At 42.1% G+C, this 13654-nt stretch overlaps 1 protein-coding gene across 6 annotated transcripts in view; it reads left to right on the forward strand.

Moving 5' to 3' along the window:
• Nucleotides 1-13654, forward strand: part of LOC128299299 (protein muscleblind) — a 235576-nt gene that overhangs the window by 210383 nt on the left and 11539 nt on the right. For 2 of the 6 annotated variants that reach the window (XR_008287295.1, XM_053035213.1), the window contains exons 4-5: nt 2117-2308; nt 5833-5956. Coding sequence is in view for 4 of the 6 variants with exons in the window: in XM_053035213.1 (XP_052891173.1) it covers nt 2117-2308; nt 5833-5956 (316 nt within the window). In the remaining 2 variants the exon portion in view is untranslated. Of the gene's footprint in view, nt 1-2116; nt 2309-4619; nt 4662-5832; nt 7453-13654 lie in introns of those variants that run through there. The other 4 variants (XR_008287296.1, XM_053035214.1, XM_053035212.1 and 1 more) reach the window with 3 other exon arrangements.

Below are 13654 nucleotides of genomic sequence, written 5' to 3' on the forward strand. Positions count from 1 at the left end.
AACGTAGATTAGTCATTCTTCCTAGCACACGAGGGCACACACAGTCAGAACACATATACACGCAAACACCTACACGAACACGGTCAATCACCTCTAGGGTCTTCAAGATGAAGTCCTTCTGCAGCCAGAAGAAATGGCCCTCAGGAACTATAGTTCAATACCGTAGCGTCAACATGAGACTCCATACAGCAGTGCCGTGTCAGTAGCCTGTGACACTGTGTTTAAAGTTTCAATCTTTATTATAACAAGTAGAATAGAATCCCTCTCGTTTCCTGTAGTGTTTGTACTAGAGTAGATGTATCAAATGAGAAAGAAAGCAGAGGTGTACCAAACCATTGACAAGCGAAACCCCCAAAAGTACATCATTCCGAACTAATTGCTCTTATGTTCAAGGTTACGTCACGAAAGGCGAACATTCCCTTATCGATTTCAGCTATTGGTTATGTTTAACGCTTAAAGGCCCAAGCAGTGAAAACGCAAAACCAAAACGCAGCGCGTTCTTATGTTTCTTAATTACGCAGATCACGTTGACGCCATAGCTATTCGCTATGCTGGATGCGCAAAATCGATCCTCCTTTCGTTAAATGCAACACGCGCTCGGAATGTTTGTTGTGAGCAGCAAAACCGAAAGTTCAAGTACTGTAAATATTACAAATACACATTTTCTACTCCGCCTCTTGATTTCCTGCTCGTTCGTTTGGCTGCTAAAATCAGCTCGCCATGCCAAAACGCAATGTCTATGTCTCTTTACATCGTCCGGCGTTTTTGTTTTTTTTTTCGTTTCATCTCTCTGTGCTGCGTCTGCTCTCTTTCTCGCTCGTTATTGTTTTATTTTTTCTCTTTTAAGTATACGAACAGATGACTAGTTTTGCATGCTATCTTATGTTTTCTTCTTCAATCATTTTGTCATAACAATATTCACATGAACATGACACCACATGAGTGTGATCAGACCAGATTCAGTCGGAAATCAAACGAATCTTCTTAAGATAACATGTTATCTTAGTCTTCACACGTTTATGTACACACACAGCGCCCCCGAAGTGTTCTCCACCCATGAGAAATTAATAATAGCGCAACAAAATTATGCAACGGTCGTATTCGATGTCTTCATTGGTTGTATTTGCATTAGTCTAAGTCATAATGGTACTGCAAAGAAAGTATAAAAATTTAAAAATAAGAAAGGAAGACACAGTAAGTGTTTGCTCGATAGGCCTACGCTAGAAAATTGTTACAATTGTTGGTATAAAACAAAAACGTGGAAATAATTTTTCAGAGCATGCTTTTTACGAAAGACGGCATCTGTGGGTTTCGAAAACAAAATGTGAATCTTAGTTCCATTGCTTTCTTCTTCACAAAACAAAACAGCCCTATGGGATATATTTATTAAAGCGTATCAATTTGCGTATTTCATTATTAGTTTTAGCTAATAACTTATAATTTTTCTTTTGTTTCACTACGTGTTATGTATTCTGTTTCTTTCATGTTCCGTTTATTTTACATTTCTATTCTCATGATTGATTTTGCTTTCCTTATTTTTTTCTTCATTTTCATCTACTCGTATATCCTTTTTCGTTTTTATGTATATTATGCACCTCTCTTTACACATGTGTTTCCTCTTTGTTTACATTTGTTTTTTTTTATTGTATTTATTTGTATCTCTGTATGTATGAAGCAGTTATGATCGAAATTATAGAAACATATTTTATTAAAACATTGCTTGTTATGCTTCTTCTTCTTCTTTTTATTCTTTATCTCAAAAAATACACCCCACCCCACCACACCCGGACATGGAAAATTCAATTTGCAAAACAAAAATACGCTACATTTACCTGATATTGTACAAAACTGAAACGTTTCTTTCCCCTCCCCACGGCACACTCTGACCTTTGTTATGCGACAACGACAAAACACACACATAAAACATGCACATGGACTTGTGGACGATCGTGGACAATTTACCGGCTTGGCACCTGATATGCTCCTGCGGTTGCATTTTGCGGAACGCGCGCTCACACTATACGCCAACATCACAACACACACACACACACACACACGATTGAACGTACGAAACACCACCGCTCTATCTATATCTCTCTAACCTAACGATCATTAGACTGCACCCGTATCTGCTGCGGCCGCTGTAGCCGCTGCCGCCGCCGCTGCCGCTGCTACCATGGGTCCCCTCCAACCACCACCGCCACCGCCCGGGGCTGTCACTTCGACGAGCCAGCTGTCCATTTCGGGCGGCCAGTCTCCTCTGGAGGTTGGCAAAAAGCGTGCAGCCGATAGTGACATGATACAAATGGTATTGCCATCTTTATTTTTTCTCTCTCTCTCACACTCCTTAGTTTTGTTTAATTTCTCCTTTTTTATACTCTCGTTGTTTCCATTAAAAAAAAATATCTGTTTTAAATTAAACCCCCTTGTTTTCCCTTTTACTTTATATTGTTTCCCCTTTCTAATCCTCCCCCAGTACGTAATTGTCAGTAACCAAGATTTAGTTTTATGTGTTCTAGACTTCCCTTCAATGTTTTTTGTCAATTAATAACAAAACGTTTCCTGCGAAAGTGTTTATGTTATAGTTGACGGTAGTTTAATTGATCCTGTGTTTTACTAAACATCCGTTCCCCGTTTTTACCTCCTCCCGTTGGCAACTTTCCCTTTACCATTTCGACACTAACAAACTTACTGCAATGTCATCAATACCGAGCAACGAATTTAACATCAATTTCCTTGCGGGCTGCAGTGACAGTGTATTTGCACTTTAACATTTTATTTCTGTTGCTGACATTCACAACAAGCATCACTTATCGAATGTATCGAAACATCCCCACCACAAAACTGATGTCAGTTACGAATGACTTTGTTACCCCCTGAACTGTACCGTTCTGTAAGACACCGAACATTGTTCTGTTAGTAACTGTATATTGTTTCTGTTGCGTATTACGTCTCTTCTTGTCTTGCTTACCGCTTGCACGATACGATTTATCGGTTGTGGAAACACGTTTGTTTCGTTTCTTTACTTTTTTTTTTACCCATTACTCTTTATATTCGTTTGGTTCCACTTTTCGTCTTCACCAGTTTTGTGTGATCATTTGCTAATGGTAGTGCTGTTTGTAAATATGGTTTTTGAAGAAGTGAAGAAGAACGCAAAGAAGAGACTACTAGTATTGGCATATCCGGTACAACTGATTGAATCAATTTGTTATAAAGACGCTAGAAAAGTTTTGTTTTCTTTCCAAACTACCGATGCTTGTCAAAAACAAAACAAAAACAAACAAACAAAATGGCTTTAAATTTGCTTAAAAACATTAATGAAACACGTAAATGTTTTACCATTTTAAACCCAAAAGCCTCATAGGATAACTGGCCCTGCGTATCTTACACGGAAGAAGAAGGGAGAACGAATATTAACTACACGGCTCGGGGGATGAAGCATATACGATCGCCACCAGAATGACCCTAACCTTTGATGATGATACCATTTTCTATCACTAACCCTGCCTTTATAATGTAAAGAAATCGTAATCCAGCGAATGCGTTGAAGGTTTTGTGTCATTTACAGTAAAGTAGCCTTCAAGAAAACTACAAAACCCCCTTAACCTTCTCCCCGCGTCCTCCACACCCCGTTAGCGCCACAATTGTTTTAGGTGTTTAGTTTTGCAACCAACCCGTCAGCAATGAAGCGTACGATGGAAAGCGCCAGTATCCGTCAATACTGTCCCGATTAATACTGCTTAAACTTATCCACCAACCCCGGGGGGCAGCCCTTTACCCACCCCTTTTGCGTAATACAACATACCGTCCATTGTTTAACGTCCAACAGTGGACAAAGCGAAACAATAGCAAACAACCGAGAAGTATTGCCGCCAAGCAACAGCACCCGGCCCAACCCCCCCATAAAACCCGCCCCGTTGTTACTAACACTCGTTACCATGTTGAGTTTTCACATCTTAACATCACCACAGTTTACGATTTAAGTTACCGTAAATAATGTTTAGTTTTGTAGCGGTTACAATTATTTCCATCAGTTTCAGAATGTTACGTTTTTCTTTTAGCGTTGGTTTTAGTTCTAATTTTAATTTTAAATCAAGATTTACCCCAAAACGTGTGTTACTTACCTTCCAGGACTAATGAATGTTTTCATTTTTCTCTTTGCTTTTTTTCTCTTTCTCTCTCTCTCTCTCTCTCTCTCTCTTCCTATTGTCACATATCTATGTTTTTCGTGCGAAATGAATGAATGTACATGACGGTTTTCCTCCATTCTCCCTTCATAATCTTGCATCATTTTCTTACACCAAAACAAAAAAAAAACAAACAACACGCACAAACATTCAACATTCATCTAATAATGTCCCCTGTTTGTAACGGAATCACTGCACTGTCCCCAACTCCGTCCCGCTGTCAACTCATTTGATGTTGTAAACGTCACCTACTATGATCACTCTGTTCACATTAACGGTCACCCCTGTTTTGTCCACCGCACCACACACACACACACACACGCACATTGCAAACCACAACACAACAACGATTACTACCGCTACAACTATAAAATAATTCAAAACCAAACAAAATAAAACAAACCAACCAACCAACCAACCCCCTTCCTCCAGATGGACATGAAAACGATGGGATCTATTTACTATGAAAACTTTGTAAGTAACTGAGCCATTTTTTTACACATTTTTTGTTTTGTTATTTCATTTTATTACTACCGTCCAGCATACTTCTTCGTTTGCTCTTTTGTACCTTGGTTCTACAAACGTATTCGATTAATGCCCGTAATGGTACGATCTGTCATAATGGCCCTGAAGCAATGGTCGGAACCGTTCGGGCGATGTAGCTCTAGTCTTGCTTTCGGTTGTGGTACTGTACTTGCATTGGGTTTTTGCGTATTTGATTTTTGAATATTTTTGTTTTCTCTTTTACCATTCTCCGTTGGTTCCTGATCAGGGGTTTTTGTAGCTAAAAGTCCAACAATCGCTGTGGGTTCGGTGCATTTTAACTAGAACCTTTTAACTGGCTCCCCATCTTCATGAAAACTACCAGGGCAGGGATAGGCGTTTTTTCCTTGAAATATTCTCCAGAACAAAAGCCAAAAACAATACACCTCAGCTCACGTCCCATTTATACGAACAACGAACAATACCTTGTAATGCTACACTTCATACTATCTGGTCACATAGTTTCCACCCCTGCAAACCTATGTACATCTAACTGCACCTAAATGTGTACCCTAGTATATCCACATCACCTTAGTATCTGTGCTGCCCTCTCGCGTGTAAATTAGTGTACCTTCTATTGGACCAAAAGCGCCTTCTAAATGTAGCAAAACCCTCCTTTGTGTATGCTCGACCATATTACCTTTTGCTTCCTACTCACACTATTGCACCTGTTGCTCTCTATCTCTCTATCTATCTCCCTCTATACTTCTCTCTAACTACTTGTCTTGCTCTTCTCTTCTTGTTTCTTATTTCATTTCCGTTTACCAAACTATCGATCTGTCAAGTTCTCGGTTTGTTACCATCCGTTTTGTCTAAATGCATTAGGAGCTCGTGTTACACGAACCCTCACCAGAATTACTATTCTAAACTCCTCGTGTACAAATCAATACCTGACCTACCGCCCCCCCGATTTTATTTATCTGCTAATGTTCGTTACTTAGTACTGTAGAATGTTTGCCATCCGTTAATTAGTAACTTCTTGTCCGCTACCGTGCGCACCGGATTAATACTTTTCTTTTCGGTTTTACCTCTCTCTTTCTCTCCCTCTTTGTGTCTGCTTACTCCTGTGCGATCATCCCCACTTCGCACACCCCGTTCGCAGGCGTTCCCGGGAATGGTTCCGTTCAAGCGGACTGCTGGAGAAAAGTCCGGCATACCTGTTTACCAGCCGGGCGCCACCTACCAGCAGCTGATGCAACTACAGCAGCCGTTCGTGCCAGTGTCATGTGAGTACCCTAGTACCACTTCTAGCGCCGCTACCTATATTCCACCAGCCTCCACAGCAACCCCAATCGCTAATAATCTCGCGAGTCTGGTCAACAGCAACAGCAGCAACAGTAGTAGTGGTAGTGGTGGTGGCGGCGGCGGAGGCAGTAGTGCCGCCCTCGCAGCCGCCATTGCCGCGAGCAGCGCCGGTTACAATCCGTCGTCGATGTTACTCGGTGGGCTGTACTACACCACGAGCGGTGCCGGTGGCACAAACGCCATCGTCACATCCGTGGGTGGGACGGGTGGGTGGGCTGGCAGCAGTACCAGTGTTGCCAGCATGCTGAACAACAACAGTCCGAAGATGAGCAACAAGAATGCTCCGCTCGCGAAATCGATGTCGCTGCAATCGATGGCATCGTTGGGCGGTTCCATGAACCATCTGGCCGGGGCATCGAATGGACAGGCGGCAAATGCACTCTCGGAGGGTGATTTAAAAGAGGCGGGCGTCGAAAAGGAGGATTCGCTCGCAGGCGATCTTCTGGCACCGAGCAGTGGTGCCTTGTCGAGCAGTGCCACTACCACCACGACGGCCGGTAGTGGTGTCTCGCTCGCCCAGACACTGGCAACTTCGTCCACACAGGCAGTGTCGGTGCCGGTGACAAGTCCGCTCATGCAGTACTCGGCCGTGGCGACCTCGAACCATCAGGCCGCCTCGATGCAGGCACATCTGCAAGCCGCCCAAGTGGCGGCCGCGCAACACGCTCACGCCGTCCATGCGCAGGCGGCCGCCAATCAAAACGCGGTATTAGCGGCCGCAGCCGCTGCTGCAACGGCCCAGTACCCATCAGCCGCCGGTGCACACTACACCGATGCGGCCAGCATGGCCAAGGAGGTGGCGCACAAAAATTATGCCCTAAAGCTTCACGGTGGTTCGACCGCACTAACCGGCAAACCATTGACAGCGCTCGGCTACACCGGCGTTGCACTGAACAAGGGTGGCCTATTGCCGCAACCCAGCCAACAGTACGCAGCCGCGGCTGCGGCAGCTGCTGCTGCGTCCGCTACGAATGCAGCCACAGCCGCCTATCCGCAGGCAGCCGCCCGGCTTAGTACACCGACCGTGGCCGTTGCAGCTGCCACACCGCAGCAAACCATGCTCGCCCCCTCCCTGACGACCCGTCCACCGCCTCCGATCATGTCTCAGCCCGGAGCCTACCCGCAGTTCCTCCGTCCACAGATGCCGGCCGCGTTCGGTTCCAACCCGTACGCGGCGGCTGCCGTTGCACAGCAGCAGCTCATGAACCAGAGCTTCATGTACCCGGGCGCTGCGTTTTCGGCCGCTGCTGCAGCAGCTGCAGCCGCCGCCACCGGTGGCTATCAGTTCCCAATGGCTCAGGCAGGCATTCCCTCGAACCTGACCGCCATTCCAACGCCTGTGCCGCAAGTGTCCGCCTCTCCGGCGGCCGGCAGTGCCGTTGTGCTGAACCCGTACAAGAAAATGAAAACCTCCTAAATCAGTGGCCTACGATAACTTCCAACCGCAGTCGGGCGGGAGCCTAGAGAGCCTTTTTTAGAGGAAATGAGTGAGTGAGTGGGTGTGTGTGTATGTATGTGTGTGTGCAGGGGAATTTCGAAAGCCCTAAACGAGGAGTAAACTGGGTTTTCCTCGATAAAGATACACTTTTGCCATAATACGGAAAACCGAGAGCATACTTAAGCTAACAACGGTACCATCGTCAAAACAACATGCACACACACACAGACACACGCATACCATGATAATCTTAAAGAAAATGTTTTCCCTCTTAGAGGGTACGTCCGCGTGTGCAAGTGTGTGGAACTATTTTGAACGGTAAAGCATTGAAGGAGAAAGCATAGGGAAGGATACATAAGGATAAGAATACAATAATTTTTTGCCACAAAACAACACACACACACACGCACACACAAACCCATGTTTTACCACACACACATGAATCAGTGCCTCTGTAAGCGAGAAGCGCATCTTACCTTTTTCACTATCATCAAGTGGCCCGGACACGGGCGTACTTTGTGTCGCGTACACACGATCACACATACAAAGAAAACAAACAAAACACACCAATGAAAAGCCGATAGTGAAGGGTAGAGATAACATGATCTCGAAAACGGACGATCGTCGGGTCGTGATCTGCAAGATCCTAAGATCATATGAAACAACTGTGATAGCTTCACATAAAAAAAACCCCACGCTGCTGCAAATTGCTGGTGCACGTGTAGGTGTGCGCGAGCAAACCAAACTCCTGCGCACACGTGCACGCACATACGCATGCTTGTCCACCTAGTTTTGCTTGCCCATCCAACAGTTACAACCCTCGCTAAAGCTTGCCCCGACTTTGGTTTAGAGCAAGTGCACGATGCAAGCCCCGCAAGGAAGCATTTGAAAATTCCTTGCTGTTTGGTTCGCGCTTATCGATTGCTATAAAACGAGCACAGTGAATATGTTTTAAGGCAGGAAAAGGAACTTCCTATCATTGGTCGCTTGATAGCCTAGCCATTTTAATCGTTCCGGAACGCTCCTTCATGCGTTTGGCAATTTGGCGTGCACAATTTCTTAGTAATTATAATTATAGTAAAATATTATGCCATAATATACTAAACAATTTCTTCGACATAGCAATTTAACAATCATATAAGGAGTAGCAGACAGTCAACAATTACGTAGTAGGGTGAACTTTTTGCAATTTAATTTCTTTATCTGTTTGGCTCCTCGGAATCATCCCTAACATAAATAAACGCATACATGATAATCAAAGTAGATTATGTTTAGTTTTCGAACATAGTGTTGTTAGTAGCGAGTTTACTAAAATTTATCCCTTAACCAGCTTGGTAGCGTAGTGTTTAAGAACCGAAAAAAAACCGCAACAATCGGCTACCGTTTTTGAAACATTAGCTGGGTCTGTTCCTTTTTTGTTTGAAAGTGTGTGGTTTGAGCGTTTCCGCATTTTGCCAAAATGCGTCTTTGTTCAATGTTCAATGGAAGATAATTGCACTAACGATTTAGTTAATTTGTCACTAGACTTTAGCTATTCGTTGCCGTGTATTGTTTCGCTTTTCAAGCTCCTTTCAAAAGGATTCCTTATCTTAGTTAATTGAAAGATTTCTAGTTCACTTAGTTTCAAGGTGATTAGTTTTAGTGCATAGTAAACTCGTTTGTTCGTTTGTTTATTTGTGATAGGATCTTTAAAGCTAGTTAGCGCTTTCGTGCTAAAGTATATGATTAATTGCATTCTTTGGACCCGGGTGTTTCTGTTCAATTTACGTTTCGTCATAATGCAACACGAAGTAAATGTGCACTACATGCATGCAACACCACAGAACAATAGAGTGACAACCCGTACAAGCCCACAGTTGCACTTGCAACGGGAAGAAATGAGACAATTTTACGCTAATATTACTGCATTTGAGGGAAGGGTTATTCGCTTCTGGAAGACAATTACCAGTATACAATGGTTGTGTTTAGAAGAAGCGAACCGACGACACTAGCGTGGGGGTGCTTGTGTCCCTTGCCAGCACCACAGCCACACGTCACCACGGACCATCGAGTAACATCGTCTGCAAATGTACCCAAAAGCAAACATTAAACTATTCGCTCCCAATTTTTGCATGCATCTTCTTCATGTCCTCACACATTCTCTCTCTCTCTCTCTCTCTATCACTGTGTATAAATGTGTATGTCACAATTGCTATAAAATGCGCTGCAACAAAATGTTTTCTTATCGGTGCGACGTTTCGCACTTCCAGTCAAAGCCTAATCGATGCGGCATATTTACAGTGTTACAATCACTGCTGCGAGTACTACTATTACCACTACTACTGCTACTACCACTACTGCTACTACTGCAGCTGCTGCGACAACTTTTACCAGATACTACTACTACTACTACTACTTTTACTGCTAGCTCTAGAGTACAAGTTTGTGTAATATGAGTATAATTCGTACTTTATAAAAAAAAAAACAATGCCAGCGTAATAAGAAAAACTACAGCGAGTGTGTTGATTTTGTTTATTTTTTTTATAATTATTCGTAAGAATTTGCGATTGCGTGAATTATCTGTAATGGTTGCTGCGTACGTACTGTCTCTCTCTCTCACACACACACCACAAAAACCCACAAATTTAATTCATCTGCTGTCAAAACAAAAACCAAAAATACGAACACAGCAAACAAGCGTTTTATGCGTTATGCACTTGGTGGAGTAATAAGTAGGAAGCCCTTTCCTAAGTATATAAAAAACAAAACAAAAACCCAGAACCCCATCTAGCGCACTGGTATAACTCGTGGCGGGGGTAACCTACCACCATTACACACCCACACACACACACACAAATTACATAACGCACAGAAAAAAATAGACATCAAAAATGCATTACTCGCCATATGTACTAGTGCTACGGAGTGGGAAACGTAAACCTGCCCCAGTGTGTGGCAGTAAGTTGTGACTAAACCCGACACCGAATGGCCACAGTGACAAAACTAAACCATTCTAAGCAAGTGAAACAATGTGGATAAAATGCACGGAACACAGAAAAACAAGGAAAACATGCGGCGCCTAGCTTTTCTACTTTCTGTTTTCCATGCTTTTCTAGCTTTGAGACACACAGTTCAAATTAATCGTTGTGCTAAATTAAGTTTGCTATAAAACAAACAAACCTCCTGTACATGTTTATAGCATCGCAACACATGTGGCTGTATTGATACGATTCTTTTCCCCTAGTGTATGTTTACCATTTTTGCGAATACTTTTCCTCCTTGACACGCTCCCTGTAGCCCGTTTTCTACCATGTGTAGCATTTTTTTTCTTTCTACGCGTCCAAAGCTATTAAATGAATGCTTTATTATGGGAGTACACAACCAACTTTTCCCTACATAAGTGTTTTGGTATTGATTCGGTTTGTTAGTATTTTACACACCACAGTACACTACTGCTATAACTATTATTATGGTACTACTGCTACCACTACCGCTACTTACTACCTCTTACCTTCTTTACATCTTCTATTGCTACTTCTACATCTGCCAAAAATTAACTACTACCGTGTACTGTGCACTACACACCCACATCACACCCGCCCCGCGTATTTATCTGACTGTTGGGTAGCATTTTGTATACCACACACACACAAACAAACACACCCGACGACTCTTCTTTGCATGATAACTGTGTATTCTTAGCCAGCAAGCATACAACAACATATACGAAACAATAGCCCCTAATTGTCATTACAAGCAAAATGTTTTCATTATAAATATTAAAACAACAAACCAACCAACCAATGTAAGATTTGAACGCCTAGCGTAATGTGCCTGTTTTGTTTATTCGCCATTCAATTACCGCCATAACTATGCGCATACACATCTTATAAATACACATGACACTTAACCCTTACCTGCCCGATAGAATGCGGATCTTTAGTTTAGCCTTCCGAATGCTATTGCTGTACTGCGCATTTTAAACCAATCAATACTACACAAATAAACACTGACACACATCCACACCCAGCAAACCGTACCATAGACGCGCGTGAACGAGGAGAGGGGTGATTGGGCAATGGGGAGGGAAGGGGGAGGGGCAGGGAAATGGTGTGCTACTAAGTGTAATACAAATCATGTGTTCCTTCCCCACCGCGGAGTGGCCGGGAGAGATGACTGATGGTGGGAAGATAAGCTGAGCCTTAGTTCATTGTTTTGTTTTGGTATCGTTACGTGTATTGCTCAACTGTGTTTGAACTCATCTGTGGCTATAAAAATCGTTAGTCGTTTGTTTTAGTTCGCCTCATCAAATACTATCACCATCACCATCGCCTTCATTTGCACATACAAAAAGACCTTTGTTTAGCTGCTATTTAGGTAGTCACTTTCGTTTCGGTCTATTTTACGTTCTCATCATTTTGCTGCCAAAAATATGCTTTTTTATGCACCTAAAAGAATTATTTTTTTATACAACTTTTAATCTTTTTTTGTCAACTTGTTAAGAAGTTTTTTTTATTAAACTGTTAGATCGCTTTTTGCATTCAAAATTTTACACTATAGATGAACTTTGTACTTCGATTTCGCAAATTTCATATTATTTTTGTTCATCTTTGTTATTTATTTTGTGCAAGCGAATCATAATTATGCTTTTTTGTGTTTGTTTGGTTTTTTTTCTTCTGCTTATCTCATGTCATTTTTTACATCATAATGCTACGGTTTGGGCACTTTAGGTAATGATGGTTATTTATCCATAGCCATACAGTTCTTTTTTTTTCCTCTGCAGCATGTTCAAACACTTCATTGCAATCGTCCATCATTGTTGTGCGACAAATAAAGTCATTTATATAAAACCAAAATTGGCCACTTCATATTAGCTAAAATCTACCAATTAAAACCACGTGCTTGCATTTGCGCAACTACGCGAATAAATTTCACCTTTAAAAGAAGAATGCTATCATCCTCATACTACACGGATATGAAAACACATAGAAAAAAAAAATAAGTACACAATGAAACTGCTTTGTTTGTTATACAGTAAATAGTACGGGAGTTTGTTAATAAACCTATTTATATATATGGCTCATTACATAGATATCTATACTTTCGTAAGCCTACTATGACTACTTCTACTACTACCAAACGATGAATGCATATTATGTTATATGTAAGCTAGATTTCAGTGCAGCCCCCTACCCTACATACACATCTTTACCGTAGTCGCCTATTTTGTATTCTTGCCCGTATTCGATAAGTATTCCATCCCGCCTATCAACTGTACACACCTGTTTTACTACTACTTACCGCCAGTGTATAGAGCCATCGCATAATGCAAACATCTGTTGTTTCTCTGAATCAAGCGCAGTAATTAACGGAGAGGTCGCGTTTGTTCATTGTGCTGGCTTGCCTAATTGTAATCCCATTTGTTTTAAGATATCTTTACCCACTCTGTGCACAAAATACTATTATACTTTGCTTGGTTATTTTCTTCGTTAACCCAACCAGAAGCGCTGTCAGCAGTTTCTTGTTGCATCCCGGTCATTTGCTTGGTGGAATTATTATTTCCATTCCCAATGTTTAGCCATATTGTATTGTTTTCTTTTCATTGTAACTTTTTATTACTGGTACGGAATATGATATCAATATATTCGTTGTACTCTAGTGCGCTTTGTATAGAGACGTTGACTGTTAACCAAATGCTTTCTACTTTTACAATCAACCGACACGGTTTGTGCATCCAGTACCCCGATCGAAGTCGAATATCCTTCGAGCAAAATTATTTTGTTTGTTTGATTTTTTTTAATTTTCCTATTTCTAATTTCGCATGGTGCATCGGTAAAGATCGGATTTTTGTTACCAGCCTCCAGGTGTAACTCAAGTTTTGCTGCATTTTTGTTTGATTTCTTCTTGATGTGTGTTTTTGTTTGCACAGTCGATTTTTCGATCCCATTGCCTACTCGATTGTCGGATGCAATTTACAGCTCGCATTATTTTCCTCTTTTTTTTGCCGGGACTCGTTTTTACTCGTTCGCCAAGCTTCACTTACGGCTTGGAAGTACAATTGGTTGAAACAATACTGAACAGCATTGCGGATGACGAAAGTTTACGTGCTACTTGCTTGAGGGATAATTAAACAACATTGTTATGGCAGCATTTTTACAAAACCCTAACACACACGCGCGCGCGCGCAAAAGTGCTTCTCGTG

The sequence above is a fragment of the Anopheles moucheti genome, chromosome 2, assembly GCF_943734755.1.
Source record: "Anopheles moucheti chromosome 2, idAnoMoucSN_F20_07, whole genome shotgun sequence".
Classification (NCBI taxonomy): Eukaryota; Metazoa; Arthropoda; class Insecta; order Diptera; family Culicidae; genus Anopheles; species Anopheles moucheti.